The sequence below is a fragment of the Leucopleurus acutus genome (assembly GCF_964270905.1).
Source record: "Leucopleurus acutus genome assembly, chromosome: 16".
NCBI lineage: Eukaryota > Metazoa > Chordata > Mammalia > Artiodactyla > Delphinidae > Leucopleurus > Leucopleurus acutus.
Window position 1 is genome coordinate 36,482,603 of NC_139158.1, and position 23,610 is coordinate 36,506,212.

At 52.2% G+C, this 23,610-nt stretch overlaps 1 protein-coding gene and 1 long non-coding RNA gene across 2 annotated transcripts; both read right to left on the reverse strand.

Annotated features, from left to right (window-relative positions):
- Positions 1-203: 203 nt before the first annotated feature.
- Positions 204-10,645, reverse strand: FLYWCH1 (FLYWCH-type zinc finger 1; the record flags this gene model as incomplete). Its single annotated transcript, XM_082858131.1, has 8 exons — positions 10,619-10,645; positions 9,402-9,836; positions 8,677-9,138; positions 7,203-7,646; positions 6,766-7,029; positions 2,658-2,921; positions 1,438-1,710; positions 204-280 (listed from the first exon to the last, which is right to left on the reverse strand). The coding sequence occupies exons 2-8, from the start codon at positions 9,733-9,735 to the stop codon at positions 204-206; spliced, it is 2,118 nt and encodes a 705-aa protein (XP_082714257.1). The 5' UTR covers positions 9,736-9,836; positions 10,619-10,645.
- Positions 10,646-10,657: 12 nt separating this feature from the next.
- LOC309973729 lies at positions 10,658-23,250 on the reverse strand. The gene is made up of 3 exons (XR_014326834.1): positions 22,246-23,250; positions 19,971-20,085; positions 10,658-10,720 (listed from the first exon to the last, which is right to left on the reverse strand). It is a non-coding gene; the product is annotated as an uncharacterized lncRNA (long non-coding RNA).
- Between the last annotated feature and the right edge of the window lie 360 nt (positions 23,251-23,610).

Sequence of the window (23,610 nt, forward strand, 5' to 3'; positions counted from 1 at the left end):
TGAACAGGCCATTTGGAAGCACTTCCTCCAGCCCCACTCAAGCTTTCAGATGGGTGTACCCCCACTGACATCTTTCCTTAAACCCCAGAACCACCCCACCCAACCACTCCTGAAATCTCGACCCACAGACACTGTGACAGACAGTAAATATTTATTGTTCTTAGTCACTAAGTTTTGTGTAATTTGTGATTATGGTAATACAGTTACCCATAGCTCTGTTGGCTTTCAGGAGCACAAGTCTCGAAGCACAGTTGAACTTCAGGCAGAAGTTTTGTCTTTTCTGAGTAAAAAACATTGAAAACATGGATTAATAATTCTTTTCTTGTTGAAGCTGCCAGAGGCAAAGGCACACCTCCTGGAACGATGACTTCAAGGCCTTGAGGATGAAAACCAGGTGGAATGACTCTGATTGGGGGAGTCATTAGGGAAATTCTGGTTTTCTGATGCCAAAACTACCTATGCCCGGTAAAATAAACTGCTGGAGATCCTGAGTCAGTCTTCACCTTGTCACCAAAAAGACTGAGAGGCAACAATCTCAAAGATGGCACGCCCTTCACCCCAACAAAGGCAAACCACAGCGCCTCCTCCTTGGTTAAGCTGAACAGTGGCTTTCTCATGGAAAAAAAATTTTTTTTAAACAGAAATCAAGTTTCTTTTGTTTGTTTGATACAACTTGGATTCATTCCCGTATTTTATAAGATGTGCCCTTTAATATTTCCATGAATTAATATGAGACACATAATGCTTTCTAAAGACTGGTTTTACTAGAAAAATGGTACAGATGAACCGGTTTGCAGGGCAGAAATAGAGACACAGATGTAGAGAACATATGGACACCAAGGGGGGAAAGTGGCGGGGGGTGTGTGGTGGTGGGATGAATTGGGAGATTGGGATTGACATATACACACTAATATGTATAAAATAGATAACTAATAAGAACCTGCTGTATAAAAAATAAATAAAATAAAATTCAAAAATTAAAAAAAAAGACTGGTTTTACATTCTGTTTATCTGAAGGGAACCCATTTTCAGTTTGATACAGTTAATTATTTGCAAAACTACGTGTGTGTGTGCACGCACGGGAGCACTCATGTTTGCGTGTGCACACACATTAGTATATTCTTCTAGGGTGGTCTATATTTTTTCATCAGATTTTCAAAAGATACTACCACCCATAAAAAGTTAGGACCTCTTAGTATAAAAGAGAGGAAAAAAATGGCAGTTACAAGGGGAGTTGGTTTTAAGGATGGGACCAATTTAGGTGTGTTTCTAGGCTCAGGAGAAGGAGCCAGTAGAGAGGAAGGTTAGAAGACTGGAAAGGCAGGAAGACCAGGGAACAAAGGTCCCCAGACAGTGCCTGTCGCCTGAGGTGTCTGAACCTCGGGCTGGCAGAGACCAAGATACCCACAGCTCTCTCGCCCCCACTCCTGTCTGTACCTGGGTCTTCCTGCTGGGCTGTGCTGGGGAGCCGCTCCCGCTGCCTCAGGGCCTCCAGGCCCGCCAGGTCAGGCAGGTGGCAGTGGCTGCGCATGACGGTCACCCGCTGGCCCTGGGTGATGGCCCGGCTGCGGCAGCCCAAGCGGGCCTGGTCCCGGCACATCCAGTATACCTTCTCCCCGGCCGCCTTCTCCTTCCTGTAGAGGAAGGACTCGTACACCAGGAACCTGCCCCCGAGAGAGGTCCTCAGGAACTCCAGGGGCTGGAGGGTTTCTGGAAGGAACATGACGTGTGAGTGGGGTGCCTGGGCCGGGCCTTGGAAGCAGGGGACAGAGCCTGGGTGCCAGGGATGGAGACTGCTTCCTTTGTCCCACCAGCCAGCTCCAGCCAGGAAACTGCAGACCCCCCAACCCCCACAGGTCCCTCTTTGGTCCCTGCCCTCCACCCCAGCCTGTGCTGCAGGGCCCTGGGGACTGAAGCTCAAGCCACCACGGCCCTGATGCCCTGGAGTGCAGACTGGCTGTCTGTCTGATGGCTGTAGTGCTATCGGGGAGGCTGGCCCTGCAGCCGCCCAAACACTGAGCTTTCCTGCGGGCCTCTCCTGACCCTGCTCGGCCTTCATGCTGGCTGGCAAGCAAGCACCCCAGGGCAGGGGCTGGGCTGAAATGGAATACTCTGGAAGGGCCATGGTGGGTCTGGACAGTGCACTAGGGGCCTTCCGGCTCCCTGTTCACCCTCCCCTTGGCCAGCTGGCAACCAATCAAATTCTCCCTTTTGAGACTTTTAAGAATCTGAACTGAAAGCTCCTGACATGTTGGGGTTGGGGTGGCTGAAGGCACTGGCAGGGGTGGGGAGGGAGAGGGGAGACAGAGGGTCCCCCAGGTCCAGGAGCACTGCCCCACAAATGGGTGCCGAGCATTTCCTGCAGCTGCCAGTAATGCCACTGCAGCCCCTGGCCCCGTTTTCTCCAGTGGTCTGAGTGGGTTTCTCCCACTGACAGCGCATCCCAGATGAGGACCAGTGCCATTAGTGTGGAGTCCAGATGTGGCCCCTGCCCTAAGGGAGCCCACAGACCAGGAGGACAGACACCACTGGACATGGGCCACAGGAGGAATGTCCCAGCAGGCAGCCTCTAGCCTGTGTTCTGAGCTGTCCCCAGGGGCTGCTGGGCCAGCAGGGAGACCGGGGCCCGGCCCGTGCCACGCCCCTCTCACCCACACCTGAGCCTTCCCTCTGGGCTGGGCTGGGGAGCTGCTCCCGCTGCCTCAGGGCCTCCAGGCCCCCCAGGTCGGGCGGATGGCAGTGTCTGCGCATCACCATGACCCGCTGGCCCTGGGTGATGGCTCGGCTGCGGCAGCGCATGCGGGCCTGGTCCCGGCACGTCCAGTACACCTTCTCCCCGGCCGCCTTTTCCCGCCTGTAGAGGAAGGACTCGTACACCAGGAAGCTGCCCCCCAGAGGGGTCCTCAGGAACTCAGGGCCTCCTGGGGAGAAATGGGAGAGGGGGTCGGGGGAGGAAGAGCCTGGAGCCAGGCCTGGAGCCGAGGAATGAGGGGGGCCGTGACCCCGTTCTCAGAGCCTAGAGCAGCATGGCTCCTGGCATGAGACCCACGGACCCCACCCCACGCTGCATCTACCTCCTCACAGCCCAGGACACAGGCCCCCCATCCCCCAGACTCAGCCTAGCCTGAGCTCCCAGGGCTCCTTTCCCAAGCCTGGGAGAGAAGGGAGGCGGGAGACTGGTGAGGTGGAGATCGCTGAAGGCAGAGTCCGTCTCCTCCACCTCGCGGCGCCTGCAGGAAGGCGGTGTCTTATCTGAGGTGCCGGCAATGGGATGGCACAAGGGCCTCTCGCCCCTGCTAAATTGGAGGAATTAGTGGACAGGCCCTACGGGGGATAAGCAACCAGGAGCGAAATGGGAGTTGCGTGCAGCCCTTTGTGCGTGGTGGGCAGTGGGGCAGTAGAAGGGTCCACTCACCCAGGGAGCCAGGCTGGGTGGGCTTTGACCTGAGGGCAGGAGGGGAGGCAGGGAGCGGCCTGGGCCACTGTCCTGACGTGTTGAGACGGGGGACCTGGAAGGTGGCCACGCCCTTCTGCTCTGAGGACTCCCTTCCCGCTGCCCAGGCACCAGGACCACACAGGAGGGGTGGAGGAGGATTCGGGGGTCCGTCAGCACAGCAGCAGGGATGGCAGCCATAGTGGGGGGTTGGTGAGAATGCCCTGGAGAAGGGGGGGCCAGGGTGGGGGGTGAGTGGCCGAAGGGGAGGTATATGATGTGGGGCATGTTTCTGCTCCCCCAGCACCCAATGAAAATGTTCACTGAGGGATGAAAAAGGCACAGGGCGTGAGGCCAGAAATTCAGAGAGGAGAGGAGATGGCAGAGATGCTGACCCAGGTTAGACGCTGGGCAAAGGGGGTCACCTGGTCACAGACCTGGCAAAGCAAGAGCTCGCCCAGCCTCAGGGGGTGACTCTCAGAACAAGCAGAGTCCAGTGGCCAAACCTAGGGAGGCCCGAGGTCCCTCCGAAGTAGGGGTCTAGGGCAGGCCCCAAACAGGGGGACTGACAAGGACTGTCTGCGTGAAGAGCAATAAGACAGGTGCCCGCCCTGGGGGAGGAAGAGTCTGGGGTGTGGGGGAGGAGGAGGAAGTCTGCACTGACATGAAACTCCCTGTTTCCCTGCCCAAGTCCCTGGAGCCGGCAGCCAGGCTGAAATCGCTGCAGGAGGTTGGTCCTAGGGCTCTGAGGCCTGGGGTCTCGAGGGTCGCCTGGTCGGCACCCACATACGGAGCGTGTGGGTCTCTCCTTAAACCTGGCTAAGGACCACTGGCCACGTGGGTCAAAGGTTCTCATACCATCTTACATGATGAAAAAGTCAAGACTCTTACACCAAGCATCACAAATGAGACCATGCAAAGCAATTTAAAGTGTATACAACAATCATTCCCCCTTTAGTTTTGCTGCTTTATACAACTGTGTGATCGACAGAAAATTGAATGGCATGCACCTGGCTGGAAAATTTCACCAGTTGACCAAAAAAAAAAAAAAAAAGAGAGAGAAGCTTCACCCTGAATGGCAGAGACTAAAGAAACTCATACAGAAAAGGTAGTTGGAGAAAACAAGGCCACTGCCAGAGGCTGGATGGCAGGGCCGCTGCACTCCTCAGAGGATGGAATGCAAAGGAGTTCAAATACAAGAGTGAAAGTTAAAAATTAAATAGAAGGACTGGAAAGCAAAATCAAGGAAATGTCAGAAAAATGGGGACTCGAAAGTCATTGAACATGAGAAAATTTTTACAAGTGAAGGACATGGTTTCCGGCCTGAAAAGGCCCCAAGTGCCCCCAGCAGAGCCAGGTACCACAGGGATGGAGACACGACCCTATACCTTCAAGCAAAGACCCCCTGTATGCACCTTGGAAAGATGCAGTCATTCGAGCACAAACACCAGACAACCATGGAAAAGGAGCCACAAACAGCCACACCTCCACTGCAGTGTGTTCCCACTCAGCCGTGGACAGATTTATAGAACAAAAGTGCAACAGTGGGGCTTCCCTGGTGGCGCAGTGGTTAAGAATCCGCCTGCCAGTGCAGGGGACAAGGTTCGAGTCCTGGTCCGGGAAGATCACACATGCCGCGGAGCAACTAAGCCCGCGAGCCACAACTACTGAGCCTGTGCTCTAGAGCTGCGAGCCACAACTACTGAGCCCACGTTCCACAACTACTGAAGCCTGCGTGCCTAGAGCCCGTGCTCCACAACAAGAGAAGCCACCACAATGAGAAGACCACACACCGCCATGAAGAGTAGCCCCTGCTCGCCACAACTAGAGAAAGCCTGCCCACAGCAACAAAGACCCAAAGCAGGCAAAAATAAATAAATAAATAATAAATTTATTAAATAAAAAAAGTGCAACAGCTGCCTCGAGAGGAGGGGGCAGTGGGTAACTGCTGGGTCCTTGCCGTCTCTGGTCGGAAGTCAACAGGAAATAAAAAAAACAGTTGACAGCAATGGAAGGAAGCACGCTTTAGGGAAGAGGGCAGCAGATGCCCTAAGGAACAACGGAAAGGGGACTTCCCTGGTGGTCCAGTGGTTAAGGCTCAGCGCTTCCACTGCAGGGGGCATAGGTTCAATCCCTGGTTGGGGAACTAAGGTCCTGCATGCCGTTCTGCACAGCCAAAAAATTAAAAAAGGAAGCAAGGAAGGAAGGAAGGAAGAAAACAAAAAAAGGAACCATGGCTGAGTGGTTATTTGGGGTGGGAGTTGGGGGTAAGGACGGGGCGAGGCTAGATCATCCCTAGGTACATAGAAGTTATAAGGAAATGGGATAAAAAGAGTCAGAAAAAAAAAAAATCAGAGATCTCGAGTTTGAGAGAATTTTAGGGCCAAAAAGGCTCTAAAGGCGACTCAGATGACTCAGAAAAGTATGGGACTGGGAACCCCCGAGGGAGAGCAGGGAGCAGAGAAGGCTGGGCCGAGGCTGCTCTTAGCAAGATGAGCCGGAATATGCACGTTATTGTGGCCACGAGAGTCAAACATAAGCACTGTGGGGCCGACAAAGGTGGGAGGAGGGGGGCTGTGACCCTCGTCATAGAGCCCAGAGGGACGATGGTAGATGATCAGGCAGAACAGCTGGAGGAGAACAGAAGTCAATGACAGGAACGGGTCACCTTCAGCCCTTAAGCCACATCTGTAGGACGTGCTTATTACTGGGCACGGTGTCAGCCACCCACACTGGAAAAATGAGAAACCAGCTTGTGCAATTAGCTTTCTCTATGAATCCTATACATTCTTTTTTTTTTTTTTTTGCGGTACGCGGGCCTCTCACTGTTGTGGCCTCTCCCGTTGCGGAGCACAGGCTCCGGACGCGCAGGCTCAGCGGCCATGGCTCACGGGCCCAGCCGCTCCGCGGCATGTGGGATCTTCCCGGACCGGGGCACGAACCGGTGTCCCCTGCATCGGCAGGCGGACACTGCGCCACCAGGGAAGCCCCAAATCCTATACATTCTTAAGAAAAAAGAAAGGATGAGAAGGAGGAAAGGGAGCCTGGGTTGATCAAGTGCTGCAGAGATTCTGGGCTGGTCTGAGCAGGAGAGTGAGGCCCACTGCCCAAGAGAAAGGGTGATGCCCCAAGTCACCTAATCGACTTGGGGATAAGGTGAGGTGGACCAGGAGGGGGTGTGGGGGTAGGGAGATGAGACAGGAGGGAGCTGTAACCTTCCAGAGGGTCCCCAGTAAGGACGGGGAGGATGCTTGCTGGAGGTCAAGAGGGAACAGGGTGGGCAGTCTGGGTCTTCTGACTGTCCCCCGAGGCCGCTCCCCGGTCTGGCCTACCAGAGCTCCCTCGCTGAGCCGTGCCAGGGCGTTTCTCTCGCTGCCGCAGGGCCTCCAAGCCCCCCAGGTCGGGCGGGTGGCAGTGGCCTCGCATCACTGTCACCCGCTTGCCTTGGGTGATGGCTCGGCTGCGGCAGCCCATGCGGGCCTGGTCCCGACACGTCCAGTACACCTTCTCCCCGGCCGCCTTCTCCCGCCTGTAGAGGAAGGACTCGTACACCAGGAAGCTGCCCCCCAGAGGGGTCCTCAGGAACTCAGGGCCTCCTGGGGAGAAATGGGAGAGGGGGTCAGGGGAGGGAGGTTGGAAGCTGGGGTGTGAGCCGGAGCAGGGCCTGGGGCTGGGCCAGGCCTGGCATCGCCCCCCTCCCACCTCCTGGGACCTCGGGGAGCAAGACTGGAGTGCAGGCAGAGCGCCAGGCCAGCGGGTGTGGACTCACCCAGGTCCTCGTCCTGGTCCTCCTCGCCTTGCGGCTGGGCCAGGAGGTCCTGATCTTTGGCCTTTGACCGCTTTCTGGGCCGGGGCCTTGTGAGAGTCAGGGGGCCCGGCCCCCTGCGGTAGAACAGGCTGTCCACGCCTTGGAGCAGCTTGTCCACTTGGCCCCCGGGGCCGCCCGGCCTGGCCCGCAGCAACTCCATGGCCTTCTCCTGCTGCCGCCGGGCCTCCAGACCCTCCACGTCAGGCGGGTGGCAGTGGCCACGCATGACAGTCACCCGCTGGCCCTGTGTGATGGCCCGGCTGCGGCAGCCATGCAGCGTGTGGTCCCGGCACGTCCAGTACACCTTGTCCCCCACAGCCTTCTCCCGCTTGTAGAGGAAGGACTCGTGCACCAGGAAGCTGCCCCCGTAGCAGGTTCTCAGGAACTCCAGGGGCGGGGGCCCTCCTGGAGGAGGAAGTGGAGAGGGGGCTGGGCAGGTGCAGGCTGGCAGAGCTCTGCTCCTTTAGTTTACCGTGCAGGTCAGGGCCCTGGATGCATCCCCACTGATTGCCCACCCAGTGCCCCAAGGAGGCTGTGTGGCTCCTCTCCTGGTGGCCGGTGAGGAGGCCACGGCTCTGGGTGGTCAAGCACCACGTCCCAGGTCACACACTGGAGAGGGCCAAGCTGCCTCCGATGCCACACCCTGCCTGCTCAGTCACTCCCGGCCATACTTTTTCTTAAGGTTTGTTTGAAAATTGTATCTAATTATCGAATAACACATGCACACGCCATAAAATGAAATGGGACCAAAAGATACACAGTGAAAGACAAGTCCTTCTCACCCAGCCCCCGGCACCCAGCACAGCAGCCGCCTTAAATCCCTAAATCCTTCAATCCTTTCCAGGTCTGGAGGCACCCAGCCTATGGGACCAAGCCCACCTCCCAGTTACTGGTAATAAAAACTGCCACAAAGAACAAAACAAAACCCAACAAACAAAGAATAAGAACCTCTGCAAAGACTCCATCTACCAGTTACTCAGTGACAACACACACTGGACCAGGGCTGGCACTGCAGCACCAGATCCCCTAATGGCAAGGCTATCACACATCTTAGGAGCGACCTCCTGACCTGCAGCGCTTCAACAAGGCTGCCCAGCTACATGAGGCAGAGCTGGATCTTGAACCTGGGGCACAAGGCTCAAGCCTCCCACCAGGCCGATCTTCCCAAACTTCAAAGGTTACCAGAATCACGTGGGGTCCATAAACCTCAGGTTTTTGCATCAGGAAGCTCCAGAAGGACCTAGGCTGCCTGGCTCACGAGCATTAGTTCTACCCCTTGGGCTTAATGATTACTTGGACACATTTATATTTTAAAAATCGTTTTGACTTTGAGCACATTATGAAGCCACGTGGGACCCACATTTATCTTTGGGCAGAGGAAAGGGCTGTGGTTCCCACCTGCCTGAGAGTAGAGCCGGGGTGGGGGGGCACTCACCGGTCCCCAGCGTCGGGCGTTTCTTGGGAGGCAAGCTCAGCAGCGACAGGGCTCGGAGCCCCTCATCCTCCTCGGGAGCTGGCTTGCTCAGCACTGGCCCTGGGGCCGGCTCCGGCTCCTCGGGGCACAGCCACGGGCCCACCCCCTCCAGGGGCTCCTCCACTCGGCCGCCGGGGCCCTGGGGATCCCCCAAGCCTTCGGGCAGGGCTGGGCTGGGCAGCTTCTGTCTCTGGCGCCGGGCCTCCAGGCCCTCCTCATCGGGCGGGTGGCAGTGGCCCCGCATCACCGTGGCCCTTAGGCCACGGGTGATGGCCCGGCCCCGGCAGCCCAGCTCGGTGTGCTCGCGGCACTTCCAGTATACCTTGTCCCCCACAGCCTTCTCCTGCTTGTACAGGAAGGACTCCAGCACCAGCAGGCGGCCCCCAAATGGGGTCCTCAGGAACTCCAGGGGCTGGGGGGCTGCTGAAGGCAAGGGGAGGGCCAGGTCAGCTGACACAGAGCAAGGCTTGAGCCAGGGGCACAGATGGGAACACAGGGATTGGGGTGCCCTTGGATGACGTCCTGCGATCATCACACCAGCCTGGGTCAAGGTCCAGGAGGCCCTGCTCAGAGCAGGGAAGAGATGGCTAAGGTCACCTCACTGGAAAGGGGAGTATGCGAAGCCCAAGTCTGAGCATGCAGGGCCACAAAAGTGGCCAGACAGGGGCAGCTGGCCCGGAACTCACCTGTGTCTGGCTTGCTGTGTTTCAGTTCCTGGGCCTGGGGGCTTGGTTGGACTGCCCCCTGCTGTTCCTCTACTGGCAGGATCTGGGGGGTCCCAGCCAGGGTGTCAGGGCCAGACATCTCCAAGGACAGGACACAGTGCACTGCTTTGGGCTGGGAGTCCACTCCATCCCCATTCTCAGTGGAGGCTGTCAGTAGGACCAGTTCGGAGAACTCCGTGGGCTTCGTGGGGGCTGCAGGGACGACATCTGTGCCCGGCTCAGGGGACTCAGGGGAGGGCTCCTGGCCGGCCTTCACGCTCTCGCCCTCCTGCTCACTGGGCTCGGGCAGGGGCATTCTGGGACCGATGGCCTGGCCCCCAGGCCACGCTCAGGCCCCAGCAGATGGATTTCTCCTCCACCTCCCTGGAAGGAACCCAGCAGTTCAAGGGCTCCGTCCTAAGGCAGGAGGCAAAATCCCATCAGTGGAGGTGCCCTTAGGCCTGGGTTCAGGAAGAATCTGGGCTGGAGGTTGGGGCAGATGGGGCTGCCTCGGTGCCCCCAGGAAAGGACCTGAATGGAGCCAGAGAACCCTGGGCTGGTGCTTCTGCTCTCTTGGTAGCCTTGGGTCCGTCACCTCTCCCAGCCAAACCTCACTTTCCCATCTACAAAATGTGCCCAAAACAGGGCTCTCAAGGGGCTACTGGGGTGACCAAGGTGCTGACAGCTGTGAGTTACTAGGAATCCAGGCCCACAGGTGTTGAGCACACGGTGAAGTGCTTCCACAGGTGTTTCCATTTAACCTTCAGCCCCATGTTATGAAAGTTGATCTTTCTCATTGACCCAGGTTACAGATGAGGACACTGAGGCACGCAGCCATGAAGGCAGAGCTGGGAGTCCAGTCAAGGTGGGTCCAGAGCCCGCCTGTACAGCACCTGGGGTACCTCATCCAGGATAACAGGAACCGGTCTTCCTGAGCACCAGGCGTTGGGGAAAAGCACTTTGGGGACATGAGTTCAGGTCACCAACCCTCCCAGAATGCCTGGTGCCCTTCACCCTGACACTGTGTCACTGGGAGCATGGGCTGGGCCGCTGCTGGCACTCTGCAGACCCCAAAGGAGGAGCCTGGCCCTGGGAGGAGGGACTCTCTGGATTCACAACTAGATCCATCCCCCATCCCAGGCAAGAGGCCCCGGGGCACCCAGTGCTAGGGGACACCAGGGCCCCACGAGGGCAGCGACCTTGTGTCTGAGCTGGTGCTGGCTCTGCCTCAGCTGAGTGGGGACAGGGCTGTGGAGGTGTCCAGAGAATCCGTGGTCACTGAGGGCTCCTTGGCTTCTGGTCTGGAGAAGCAGAAAGGATGGATGACAGGCAGGGCTGGCCTGGAGACCGGGACCCTGGGGCATCAGTGTGGGGGCATAAGTGGCCGTTTTGTCTTCCTGGGGGACTGGGTGGTGGGTGCATGTCAGGGTCTTTCCCATCTATCAGTACTAGCCCAGAAACAGGATGCGGCCTCCCAGCACGTTTCAGCTTCCCCACCTGTGAGCTGTCATCCCCATTCCAAGCTCTACGGTTCTAATACCTGGGTCCCCCATTCCTGCTCCGCCATTTCCTGGTCTGGGGCCCACATTCAGTTCCCCAAGGCCTGTCAGCCCAAGCGCGGGGCTCCTGGGTCCCCGTGGAGACGGAGCCAAGGCCGAAGGTGCAGGGGGCGCCGTGTCCCCCACAATCTCTCCCAAACCGCCTGCACGCCCAGCCCCGGGCAGCACCAAAGCCCTGTCCTGAGGGGCGAGACTCTAGGAAATCCGGATAACAGGTAACGGGACACAGGACTGGGAGTACCCGGCCAGGTCTGTCCTCCAGCGTCATCCTCCTCCGGCCCCCGGACAAGCCAACCCCTGCTCCTCCTGTGCAGTCCTCCCCGCTCTGCCCATCCCGCCCCACAGGGCGATGTAGTGGTACTGGGGACTTGCGGGTACATGGGGACCGGCCGCAGCAAGACAGCGCCGGCGCCTCCGCGTGCAGAGCCGCTCGGGCGGGAAAGGGTTACGCGGGAAGCCACGCCCCCCGCCCCCGCTCGCTGATTGGTCTCTGCCCACGTCCCTCCGCCGGCAGCCCGCCTCCGGGGCTTGCGCGCTCCGGGTTGCCGGGCGAATGAACTTGGTCTCCACCGGGCGTCCTCTCCTCAACTGGGCGAGAGGGCGCAGAGAAACTGGCCCTCCCTTCCACAGGCCTTTCAGACAACTCAAGCCCCCAAAACGTTGCGGTCACTGTCCACCCAGCATGCATGTTCCTACAGGACCATGCGGTTGGTCCCCGCCGTGCAGAGGGACAGGAGTTGAGGCTGCAGGGACCCCGACACACCAATGGCCTCAGTCTCAAGCGATCAGATGCCGAAGCCCGGCCTCCTTCAGGCCACTGGGGGTTGGCATGACAGAGAACACCCACATTCCCGTGAAACTGTACCCAGAGTCATGTGTACCCCGAGTCAGTGTAATTCTCTCAACTAAAATCTCTGTACCTCAAAGGATATGGAACAAGTTCCAGCGCAACAAAAGACCTTGAACTGTGGCTGACTACAGACTGTGGATAGGCTTGGCTCCTTGCCAGTGGGCTTGAATTTCGATTCGATTGACGGTTCCCATTCTCAACCATTAAAGGGCCTTAAAGTGTAGACTGTTTAATGACCACAGATCCTCCCATAAGGTATGCAGGCCCCTTTGCCATGTGGTCTTGAATCTGGACTGGTCTCCAGCCCACATTGGTCACTTGCCGTAGCCAATAGAGAGTGGCAGAAGCTCGCTGTGGGGGTTTGGACGCCCTCACCCTCATGGACAGGGGCCCTGAGACTGCCAGAGAAGGAAGCTGTATGAAGGGCCACATGCAAGGGATGGAGGCACTGCCAGGCATGGAGGGAGGCCATTTCCAGTGTCCAGTCCAGCAGACCCTCTAGCTCTGTGTAGCCACAAGAAGGAGCCTGGGGAAACAAGCCCAGGCACCCCATGGAACCCTGATCAATAATAAACTACTGTTATTTTAAGCCAATAAGATCAGGGCTCATTTGTTATGCAGCAGTAACTGATATTCTTGGCAAGTGACTGAACCTAGTCAGTTTTGGCTTTTTGACAGATGAATTAATACTAATGGTTGTGAAATATCCAATATCAAAGTGCTTTTGAACGCTTGAACTCTAGGGGCCATGCTACACAAATTTTAAATCCCTCAGATTATCACATTTAAAGGGCTGGTAACCCAGTGAAAGGAATAAAAATATTAAGTATAAAGGATAGCAAATGAGAATTACTTATTTAAAAAGTCTGTAACATGAAATAAGCCAGACATAAAAGGACAAACGCTGTATGATTCCACATATATGTTGTACCTAGAGTAGTCAAATTCATAGAAACAGAAAGTCAAATGGTAGTTGCCAGGGGCTGGGGGGAGTGGAAATGGGGAGTTAGTGTTTAGTGGGGAGCGTTTCAGTTTGGGAAGATGAAAAAGATCTGGAGATGGATGGTGGTGATGGTTGCACAACAGTGCAAATGTATTTAATGCCACTGAACTGTACACTTAAAAATGATTAAAGTGGGGGTTGGGATGAATTGGGGGATTGGGATTGACATATATACACTATTGATACTATGTATAAAATAGATAACTAATGAGCACCTACTGTATAGCTCAGGGAACTCTACTCAGTGCTCTGTGGTGACCTAAATGGAAAGGAAATCCAAAGAAGAGGGGATATATGTATACGTATAGTTGATTCACTTTGCTGTACAGTAGAAACTAACACAATATTGTAAAGGAACTATACTCCAAAATTTTTTTTAAAAAATGATCAAACTAGTACATTTTTGTAAGGTATATTTTAACAGACACGCAAAAAAACAAAAACAAAAAAACCCAAAAAAACCCAACTATAACAAACCATACATAGTAATGCTCCACGTACCATACTGGTGAATGAGGTTCTCCATACAATGCAGATTTCTGATTAACTAAAGTTATCCCTCCATGATTCTGAATTTTACAATTTCTCTCTCTTTCACAATTTATCCACTGAGGATGGATGCTGCCTAAGCTCTAATGACTCATCATCACTGCCTGGATAAAGACAGCATACAATTTTTATCCTGATTTGGTAAATGAAGTGTCCCGTCCAGTTCCCTTGGCACTCCACCCCCCGGGGGCCCTTTCTCCATCATTCATATCCTGCTCTCTCTGGTCTCCAAACCTCTCTGCCTCCTCTGGGTCTTTGCATTTAGAGTTCTCAGGTCCTAATATTCTTAGGTCTCCTATATCCTAAAACAAAACCTCACAAGACTCTCTCCTTCCCTCAACAGTTAGACTTTGCAGGAACAGTCCATACCCCTTCCTTCTCACCCAGGCCGCCTGGCAGCTGCCCCCCAACTCTGCAGACACCACTCTCCTGTTGGGCCACCGTGCAGGATCAGCACCTGCTGGGTCAATCCATAATCCGTGTTTCCCTCTGAAATACCTGCTCTGGCCTGTATGTGGTCTATCCATGCAGTGGAATTTATTCAGCCATAAAAATGAATGAAGTTCTGATACATGTTACCATGTGGATGAACCTTGAAGACAGTGCGGCTCGGTGAAAGGTGCCAGACACTAAAGTCAGCATGTGGTATAATTCCATTTAAGTGAGATGTCCAGTAGAGGCAAATCCATAGGGACAGAAAGTAGATTAGTGGTTGTCAGGGGCTGGAGGGGAGGGAGGAGGAGATTAGGGAGTGATACTAAGGCGTGTGGAGTTTCTTCTTGGGGTAATGAAAATGTTATAAAATTGGCTGTGAATACAATAAAACATTGAATTATACACTTTAGTTGGGGGAATTGTATGCTATGTGAATCATATCTTAATAAGGTTGTTTAAAAAAAACCTTATAAGGGCTTCCCTGGTGGCGCAGTGGTTGAGAGTCCGCCTGCCGATGCAGGGGACACGGGTTCGTGCCCTGGTCCGGAAAGATCCCACATGTCGCGGAGCGGCTGGGCCCGTGAGCCATGGCCGCTGAGCCTGCGCGTCCAGAGCCTGTGCTCCGCAACAGGAGAGGCCACAGCAGTGAGAGGCCCGCGTACCACAAAAAAACCCCCCAAAAAACCTTATAGGGAATCCCCCGGTGGTCCAGTGGTTAAAAGACTTGGTGCTTTCACTGCCAGGGTCCAGGTTCAATCCCTGATCAGGGAACTAAGATCTCAAACAAACAAAAAATCCTCCTAGGTATGACTCATGTCCCCAGGGTCACTTGGATAAAAAACAGTTTTCTCCATCAGAAACAGGCTTCTCACTCCTGGGCCTGGTTTCCTCACCAAAGGAGAGGGGTGGCATGGACTATATACTGAGATATTTTGTAAGTTGCTAAGATCATATTGTAAAAACTACATAGAAAACATTTTAAAATGTTGAGAACTGACACTCATAAATCACCCACGAGCCTGCCACTCAAATGCACAGCTGTTTCCATTCTTGTATTAGTGCCTTTAATATACACGTAATTTTCTGTTGCACACACATGTGTTCAACATGTTTGCTATTTTATTCCTCTTTAGAGTGGGAAGCCCGCACCTGCAGACCAGATGGAGCCCTTGTGAAGGACCAAAGCATTACCTAACGCAGGCCCCTAACATGAACACAAATCTAAATCCTCAGTAATACCAAAAGATGACCACAAGATGGCAATCTTGCTCCTTGAAATGCACGTAAAGCATCCTTGGTAGAATTAGATGTATCACAACGTTTAAAAACTAGAATTTGGGAGTTTTTCCATATCAGACAAATAATTCAGGAAGACTTCTGAAAACGTTTGTATTTACAAAATATATTACGTAGAAAGCAAAATCCAGTTAACATATCGGCGAAGACTATGTTTTCTAAGCTAAGGTTTAAAAAAAAAAAAACCAAAATATTCCTTAGACCATGACACTGCCTCTAGACCTCAATCCACTTCATTTCTTCTGTCTCAACTCAAGTCTCAAGTCTGGTCACATTTGTTGTTTATCGACTAACTTTATTGTATGTATTTGTGACTTTAAAAAAACCTTAAATAACTGGGAGGAAATATCTCAAAATGTTAAAACTAGTAAGGAAAGCAATTAATTTTTTCCCTTAAATTTCTTTTGTTTTCTCAAAATTGTTTACAAGGTGCATGAACACTTTACAGTGGGAAAATAGTAAACACTTTAAAGATAAGCTGCATCTCCTTGCTTGGTAATTTTTTTCTTTAACTCCATAACTCTCAGGAAAAGTAGGGATTCCAGTCCTATGCAAGATGTGTCATACAGGAAAATAAAGAGTAATATAGACAGGGGACTTCCCTGATGGTCCAATGGTTAAGACTCCACCCTTCCGATGCAGGGGGGCATGGGTTTGATCCCTGGTAAGGGAACTCAGATCCCACATGCTGCACAGTGCAGCCAAAAAATAAAATAAAATAATAAAATAAAATCCAGGGCTTCCCTGGTGGCACAGTGATTGGGGGTCCGCCTGCCGATGCAGGGGACACGGGTTCATGCCCCGGTCCGGGAAGATCCCACGTTCTGCGGAGCGGCTGGGCCCGTGAGCCATGGCCGCTGAGCCTGCGCGTCCAGAGCCTGTGCTCCGCAACAGGAGAGGCCACAGCAGTGAGAGGTCCGTGTACCACCAAAAAAAATTAAAATAAAATAAAATCCAAAGAAATTAAAAAAAAAAGAGTAATATAGATAATGGGACAGAAAAACAAGTGAAAATCAAGTACCTTGCAGTCTGTGTTGTGGGCCTTGCATGGCCTCAAAGACCTTTCCCCCAAGATATTTATTAACCACAAAGGGAAAGATAATGACTTGACAGGGGAGAAATCTTGCATACACAGCCTTAAGTGCTCAAGGTCAACTTCACCAGTAATAAAACACATCAACACCATGACCTCCTTGATAAGATGCACCAAGGAGGGCACAGCATCACCTCTGTGATATTCCTGCCCAGAACGCACACCCCCATGTGGCACCCCCAACCCACATGGAGGGACATTCTACAAAACTGACCAGGACACTTTGAAAGTGTCAAGGTCATCTTGGACAAGGAAAGGCTGAGGGCCTGTCACAGACTGGAGGAGACTAAGGAGACACAAGGACAAAATGCAACATGGGATTTCAGAAAAGAAAAAGGACATTAGGGGAAAAGCTGGTGAAATTTGCATACGGTCAATAGTTTAGGTTAATGGTTTTGTACCAACGTGGATTTCCCAGATTTGCTCACTGCACAATGTTAGGTAAGATGCTGACATTCAGGGAGACTGGGTGATGAGTATAGGAAAATTCTTTGTACTTTTTTTTGCAATTTTTAAAAAAGTCTAAAATTAACTCAAAATAAAAGGATTTTGAAAACCCAAGTTTCAAACTTACAGACACAATGGAAGTTGACAGAGAAAATAAATGACCCATAGGCCTCCTGGGTGGAAGGGTGGGGGAGGAGAGGAGGGGACACAAAAGGGATACTCTCTGACCCAGAGCCATGTGGTTGGTCCTCAAGCTGGCACCTGAGCCAGGAACAAAAATCCTATAACATCACGTGTACCTCAAGTATGGGGACCCAACAATCTCCCTTCACCATCATCCCTGCTCTGTTTCTGGGGAAACTGAGGCTCGGGCCTGAAGCGAGTGGCCCAGGACCATACGGGTAGTGAGAGTCAGGCCTTCAGAGCTGCATTGATCAGCCCTACAAACCAGCTATGTTATGGCTTAGCACTGTGGCTTCCAGCTGATCTGGCCAACCGGAGGCACCATGGGAGACTGGAGGGTGTCTCTGAAGCGACCTGCCTGGGGTGGCTGCTCCAGCTCTGCTGGGTCCCGCCTGCCACCCTGGCTGCTCTGCCGGGCCTCGCTGTGGGGGTGGCATCCCACCACTGCTAATCCCTGGGTCGCTCACCATTTCCCATGTGGCTTCTCAGCTCTTCCACCACCAGGGAGAGCAATGAAATTCCCAGTGAAACCTTATGGTAGTTTCTGTTTTCCCAGATGGTTTCTGATCACACATGCTTCAAGAGTCCGAAGGACTGTGATCACACATTTCATGTTCACCAAATACCAATGAGGTGCCTGGCACTAGGCGAGGGCTTTGCATGCTTTATTCCATTTTATCTCCCAAATACCCTCATCCATTAGGCCTGCTGTTGTTTCATTCACAGAGGAGGAAACTAAGGCTCACTCTTAGATTCCTGTGACCGAGAGCCAGGCCACTAAAGGACAGAGTCAGCATTCAAAACTCCTGTGTCTGTTTTCAGGGCCTAAACTCTTAATATAAGTTAAAATGGTTCTTTTCAATTTGAGGATTCCAACCCATAGGAATCAACGCAGTAGGTTAAGACTGGTGGTTCTTAGTCATGGTGATCTGCCCACCAGGTGACATCTGGCCAGGTCAGGAGACATTTTTGGTTGTCATAACTAGGGGGTGGGGCAGGCTACTGGCATCTGGTAGGTGGGAGCCAAGGATGCTGCTCAACATCCCACAGTGCCCAGGGCAGCCCCCCACCCCCACTCTCCCCAGGAAGGATTTGGTCTAAAACAGCATCAGGGTCAAGGTTGAGAAACCTGCTTAAAAGCAGCGCTTGAAAAATAAAACAGAACAGAAAGAGTGCACCCATATACTGAGGTTAAGTACAGTTTTCATGAAGCTTTTATTTCAATTATTTGTATACGTAATTCTGGTCTCCATAAGAATTACTCGGGGCACTTGGTAAAAATGCAGATGCTTAGAGCACAGGATTCCTGGAGCCCCTCCTTGTTACCTCCCCACCAACCAACCAGAAGAAAATCACATACCCTGCAGCCTCACCCCAAATTTTGCCTATAAAAACTTTTCCCTGAAAATCATCGGAAGTTTGGGGGTTTTGAGCACAAGCCACCCATTCTCCTTGCTTGGCCCTGCAATAACCCTTTCTCTGATATTAAAAAAAAAAAAATCGGATGCCTGGATTTCCCATCCAAAATTCTGATGGTGAGTCTGGAGCAAAATTCAAGAATCTGGATTTTTAACAAGTACCCCCTGAGACCCTGGTTCTAGTGGATCATGGACTTGGCTTTGAGAAACACTGGAATAGATGCCCTTGAGGTTAGGTGGCCAGAGGCTAAGTGACCAACTTAATAAGGATTTGAGGTTTTCTTTATGCAGGGCAACACATGAAGTGTTTCACATACATTACCTCGTTTAATCTGTCACATTGTACAGGTTCCCTCATTAATGCATTAAACAGAATCATTAACATTTGTTTATTTTATATCGGTGGGAGAGTCATGATTGCATCTTTTTAAATGATCCTTTAATAACAATTTAACAAGTTTCAGACACCTTAAGATATTTTGGGGACCTCAAGAAGAGTGGAATTTGTCCAAATTTTAAGTAGTACAGGTGAAATCTGGGGGAGAAAGCTCGTTGGGCATGGCTTTAGTACCTTGGGATAACAAATACCAGACTTTTGAAATCCAATCTGAGGTTCCTCACAGAGACTTCCAGCAAAACAAACACAAGATGGCCTACGAGGTGAATTAGCATGCCTGCCGCACCTATGTAAATAATCAGGCCCAATCTTACTGGACCAGCCTTATTTCATGCAAAAAATATCTTTCATTGAGATTATGAGGCCATAGGGAAAATTTGTGCTTCAATGGAGAACTGGGTTTTGTCTAGAACACAGCCTTTCAGGTTATATGATTCTAGCCTGTTGCTGCCTTTGAGCTACTTCTGCAGCTCTGCACAGATAACGGAACAAGGTAAAATAATTCTGTTCTGTAGACACGTTCTCTCTTTCTTGCCATGCAAATAAATACAGATAAGTAAGTAACTTCTCTGGTTTTGCCTCCATTTGCACATTCATGTCAATATTCCTAATCTACAGTCTTCCAGAATCTTTTTTGGAGTCTCCTGCAAACTGGTTGTAAGATCTTATTGCTTCCTTGATTGATGAGTTAAGTAAAAGCTTACACACGTGTTCATTTAGTATCTGTATGAAAGAGTTTTATTTTCTTTGTTTTGGTCTAAGCCTCTGCTTTTCAAATCTCCCTGGTCATTGCTCTTATAATCTTTGGGTTCCAGGCAGCAATTTCAAAAATTACATAGGAAATAACCAATCTGCATTGTGTGTAACAGAAGTGAGCATTATTTTATGAAACTTCTATTTGCAATAAATTTATATATTTGTTCTAGGTGGATTTAAATGTATTTTTTAATTTTTGGATGATCATTGTTTTGAGGTAAATACTTGGGCCCTAATGTGTTTTTTCATAATATTCCATTTTTACTCAGTAAAGATTTATTGAGTTGGCTAGAATATTTTTAAGTCAGGCAGATGTAAATGGAAAGTAGGAGAGCCTCACAGTTTACAGTTGGTCATTCTCTTATGCTGTTTCCCCTCCCCCAAAATTGAGGTACAGAGCAATCTGAGTGCAATACTCAGACTGCCTGCTCAAATAAACCCAACACCCAAGACACACACAATATTACAAATTGTTAGGTGCCTCTCAGACACCAGTGGGTCCAAGCCCTAAGATCCTGAAAGGCAGAGCCTCGCTCAGCAGCTGATGGCGGATCAACAGAATTACCTTCATACACAAGAGTGAGAACCACCATCACTGTCCGCCAACACCCGTCGTTAGCGCTGACTTGCTGGGTAGGAGACCTGGGGCAAATCCCATCACTTCTCTGGGCTGATTTCATCTGTGAAACAGGAAAAGTGGCAAATGAGATACTGTATGTGAAATTCTTCCATAAACTGTGAATCATTATGTAAGAACAAGGAGTACTTTGTCCAGGCCCAGCAGAGGTTCTGAATAGTGGAAAGGGGAGGAGCGAATATCCTGATGTTTGAAAAAGCTCCTGGATGATTCCAAAAGCTGCCCCGCCCCCCACCCCCAGCAAGTTATGAAAATTAGAGGTACACACTGATTGGCTCATGGACCCTCCTACCATTATGTGCAAAGTCTCTGAGTGTGCATACAGGCATTAGTCCTGGGAGAGGTGAATGTGGCAGTGATCTCCCTAAAGATTAAGAATTCTATTCCAGGGACTTTCCTGATGGTGCAGTGGTTAGGAATCTGCCTGCCAGTGCAGGGGACAGGGTTTGAGCCCTGGTCCAGGAAGATCCCACATACCGCGGAGCAGCTAAGCCCGTGCGCCACAACTACTGAGCCTGCGCTCTAGAGCCCGCAAGCCACAACTACCGAACCCGCGTGCCTAGAGCCAGTGCTCCAAAACAAGAGAAGCCACTGCAATGAGAAGCCGCGCACCGCAACAAAGAGTAGCCCCCGCTCACCACAACTAGAGAAAGCCCGCCCGCAGCAATGAAGACCGAAGGCAGCCAAAAATAAATAAATAAAATAAAATAAAATAATAATTCTATTCCAAAGCAGGGCTTCTCAACCTTGGCACCACTGACATTTTGCACCAGATAATTCTTTATTGTGGGGGGTTGTCCTGTGAAATGAAGGATGTTTAGCAGCATCCCTGACCTCTGCCTGCGAGATGCCAGTAGCAGCCACCAAATCCTGACAACCAACATTGCTGCATGTAGCTTGAGAACCACTGCTCCAAAGCAACTTAGAGGCAGAGGACACAGAAAGGGAGATTCCAGCTAATAGTACTCCCAGCCCCAGATCCCCCAACGCCCCTAGAGCACAATCATGGCTATTTCCATGCCTCCCATATCAGGCCTAATTCGTCCTCACATCTCTGGGCACCTGGTCACACCATCTTCCACGCCTTCCCACCCCACATTACCTCAAGGCTTTGATACCCACCACCTCCTAAATGGCTTTTCTGCCCGGCATCCAGCTGTTCCGATTCTCCCTACGCAGTGCTGAGTTCCTAAAGCTGAAAGATTTCCCTCTCCAATAAAAGTAGTGTCCGTCTCCATTATAAACGCTCTATAATCTAGCCTCCACATACGAACTCTTCCCCGAGTCCGACTAGGAGCTTTTGGGAAGAGGAACAAGGTAAACCTGCCTGAATCGCACCAAGTCCTGGAGATGATTTTGGCCCCGAAAAGCATTAATGTCAAAATAATAAAAATATACCCTTTCTTTGGAATTTAAGTTTACACATGATTATCTGTTATTGGACCTCTGCATCCTCCAAAGGTAAGGGGTAACGGAAGTAAAAGACTGGTCGTTAAAGCAAGGGCTTCAAACTGTGGTCAGACTCTTTAGGTCCTGAAATCAGTTTAATGGGTTAGCAACAGACTTTTGGAATGGAAAGAACAGAACAGAATAGAATAGAATAGGACAGGACAGGATAGGATAGGTTGGAATTAGAACCCACGTAGAGTAGATCTGGCTGCGTCATGTGAGATTGGGGTAAAAATCTCCCTTTAAACTTATCGCTCAGTAATCTGCATCTACAGACGTGTAAAATATATTTCTCACTGTAGGTTGAGTCAAAAAAGTTTGAAAGCCCCAACAGGTAATCTAGGTATGCAGGAGTGGAAGTAGGTGTAACGACAGCAAAAAGTGCAAGGTCACTGGGACCTCCAGAGGCACAAAGACTGGATGGGGCTGGGGTGAATGCCAGGGCGGGGGCAGTACTGGGTGGGGCGGACACGGTAAAGGAAAGGCAAACCCATGTGGGGCTCCCTGACTTGGGGTGTGAGGGCTCAGTCCCGGGGTCGGGTGGGTGGAGGGGGGTGAGGAGGAACGAGGAGAAGAGAGGCTGCGAATTGCAGGTGAAGGACAAGGAGGCGGCCTGAGCGCCGAGATGCAGAGTCCGGGGACACCCCCCTCCGCAGCATCAGCAGTCCTGGGGACGCCCGGGAGAGCCCGGCTGGGGGCGCGGCCACGCCGAGTGACCCGAGACCCTCCCTGACCCGCTGGGGCCCGTCCTCACCGGGCACCGGCCGGGCGGCGACGGCAGCGGGGCCCTCCCTCTCCGGAGACCGAGCCGCGGCGGGTCCTCTGGCCTCGGGCCGCCGCAGCCACAGGCGCCGACCTCGCGGCCCAGGCCCCTCCGGCCACCGCAACCCGGGTGCCCACTCCCCGCCCCCACCTGCCCTCTCGGGAGCGAGCTCCGTGCCGCGCGCGCTGCCCCGCTGGCCGTAGGGAGCGCGCACCGCCCCGCGGGGGAGCCGTCCTCTAGGAGCGCACTAGAGGGTTCCTAGCAAGCATGCGCAGCGGGGCCTCGGGGAGCCCATTCTTTGGGCAAACCCCACTTCTCCGGGTCTTCCGTGCGCGGTGCCTAGCTGGCGGCCGGACCAATCGGCGCTGGGAGGCGGGGCCAGGGCTGGAGAAAGAGGCGGGGCAAGCCCAGGATTGGGCTGCGGCAGCCGGGGACCGAGCTTTGATATGACCTGAGGCTTGGACGGCGGGGGTGGGGGGGTCGCCTCCGGGGCGGTGGACCCTCAGAGAAGAAGAGATTTGGGGGGCTTGAGAACCCCAGACCTGATCCAGGATTTGAGTCTGAGCTCACTGAGCGGAAGCGGTCTTTTTTTTTTTTTTTTTACGGTACGCGGGCCTCTCACTGTTGTGGCCTCTTCCGTTGCGGAGCATAGGCTCCGGACGCACAGGCTCAGCAGCCATGGCTCACGAGCCTAGCCGCTCCGCGGCATGTGGGATCTTTCCGGACCGGGGCACGAACCCGTGTCCCCTGCATCGGCAGGCGGACCCTCAACCACTGCGCCACCAGGGAAGCCCGGAAGCGGTCATTAAAAAAATTTTTTTATTTTATTTATTTTTTATACAGCAGGTTCTTATTAGTTATCTGTTTTATACATATTAGTGTATATATGTCAATCCCAATCTCCCAATTCATCTCACCACCACCACCCCACCACCCCTCTGCCACTTCCTCCCCTTGGTGTCCATACGTTTGTTCTCGACACCTATGTCTCTATTTCTGCCGGGCAAACCGTTTCATCTGTGCCATTTTTCTAGGTTCCACGTATATGCGTTAATATACGATATTTGTTTTTCTCTTTCTGACTTACTACGGAAGCGGTCATTTAAATGCATCATTAGGCCCGTCACTTTCGTTAGCCAGCGGAAGGAAATTTCCTATGGACTTCACAGAAACTTTAAAATGACCTACCCCAAAGCTGGGTCAATTTGATTCAAACTAAATAATGATAATAACAGATTATAACTGAGTAAAATAAGAAGCCATGATCGATAGTGATGTAAGTAAGTAAATGGGGAGATGGGAAAGCTCTTACAGTAGAATGCCAGCTAATAAATGCAGAAGGAAGGATGCGGAAAA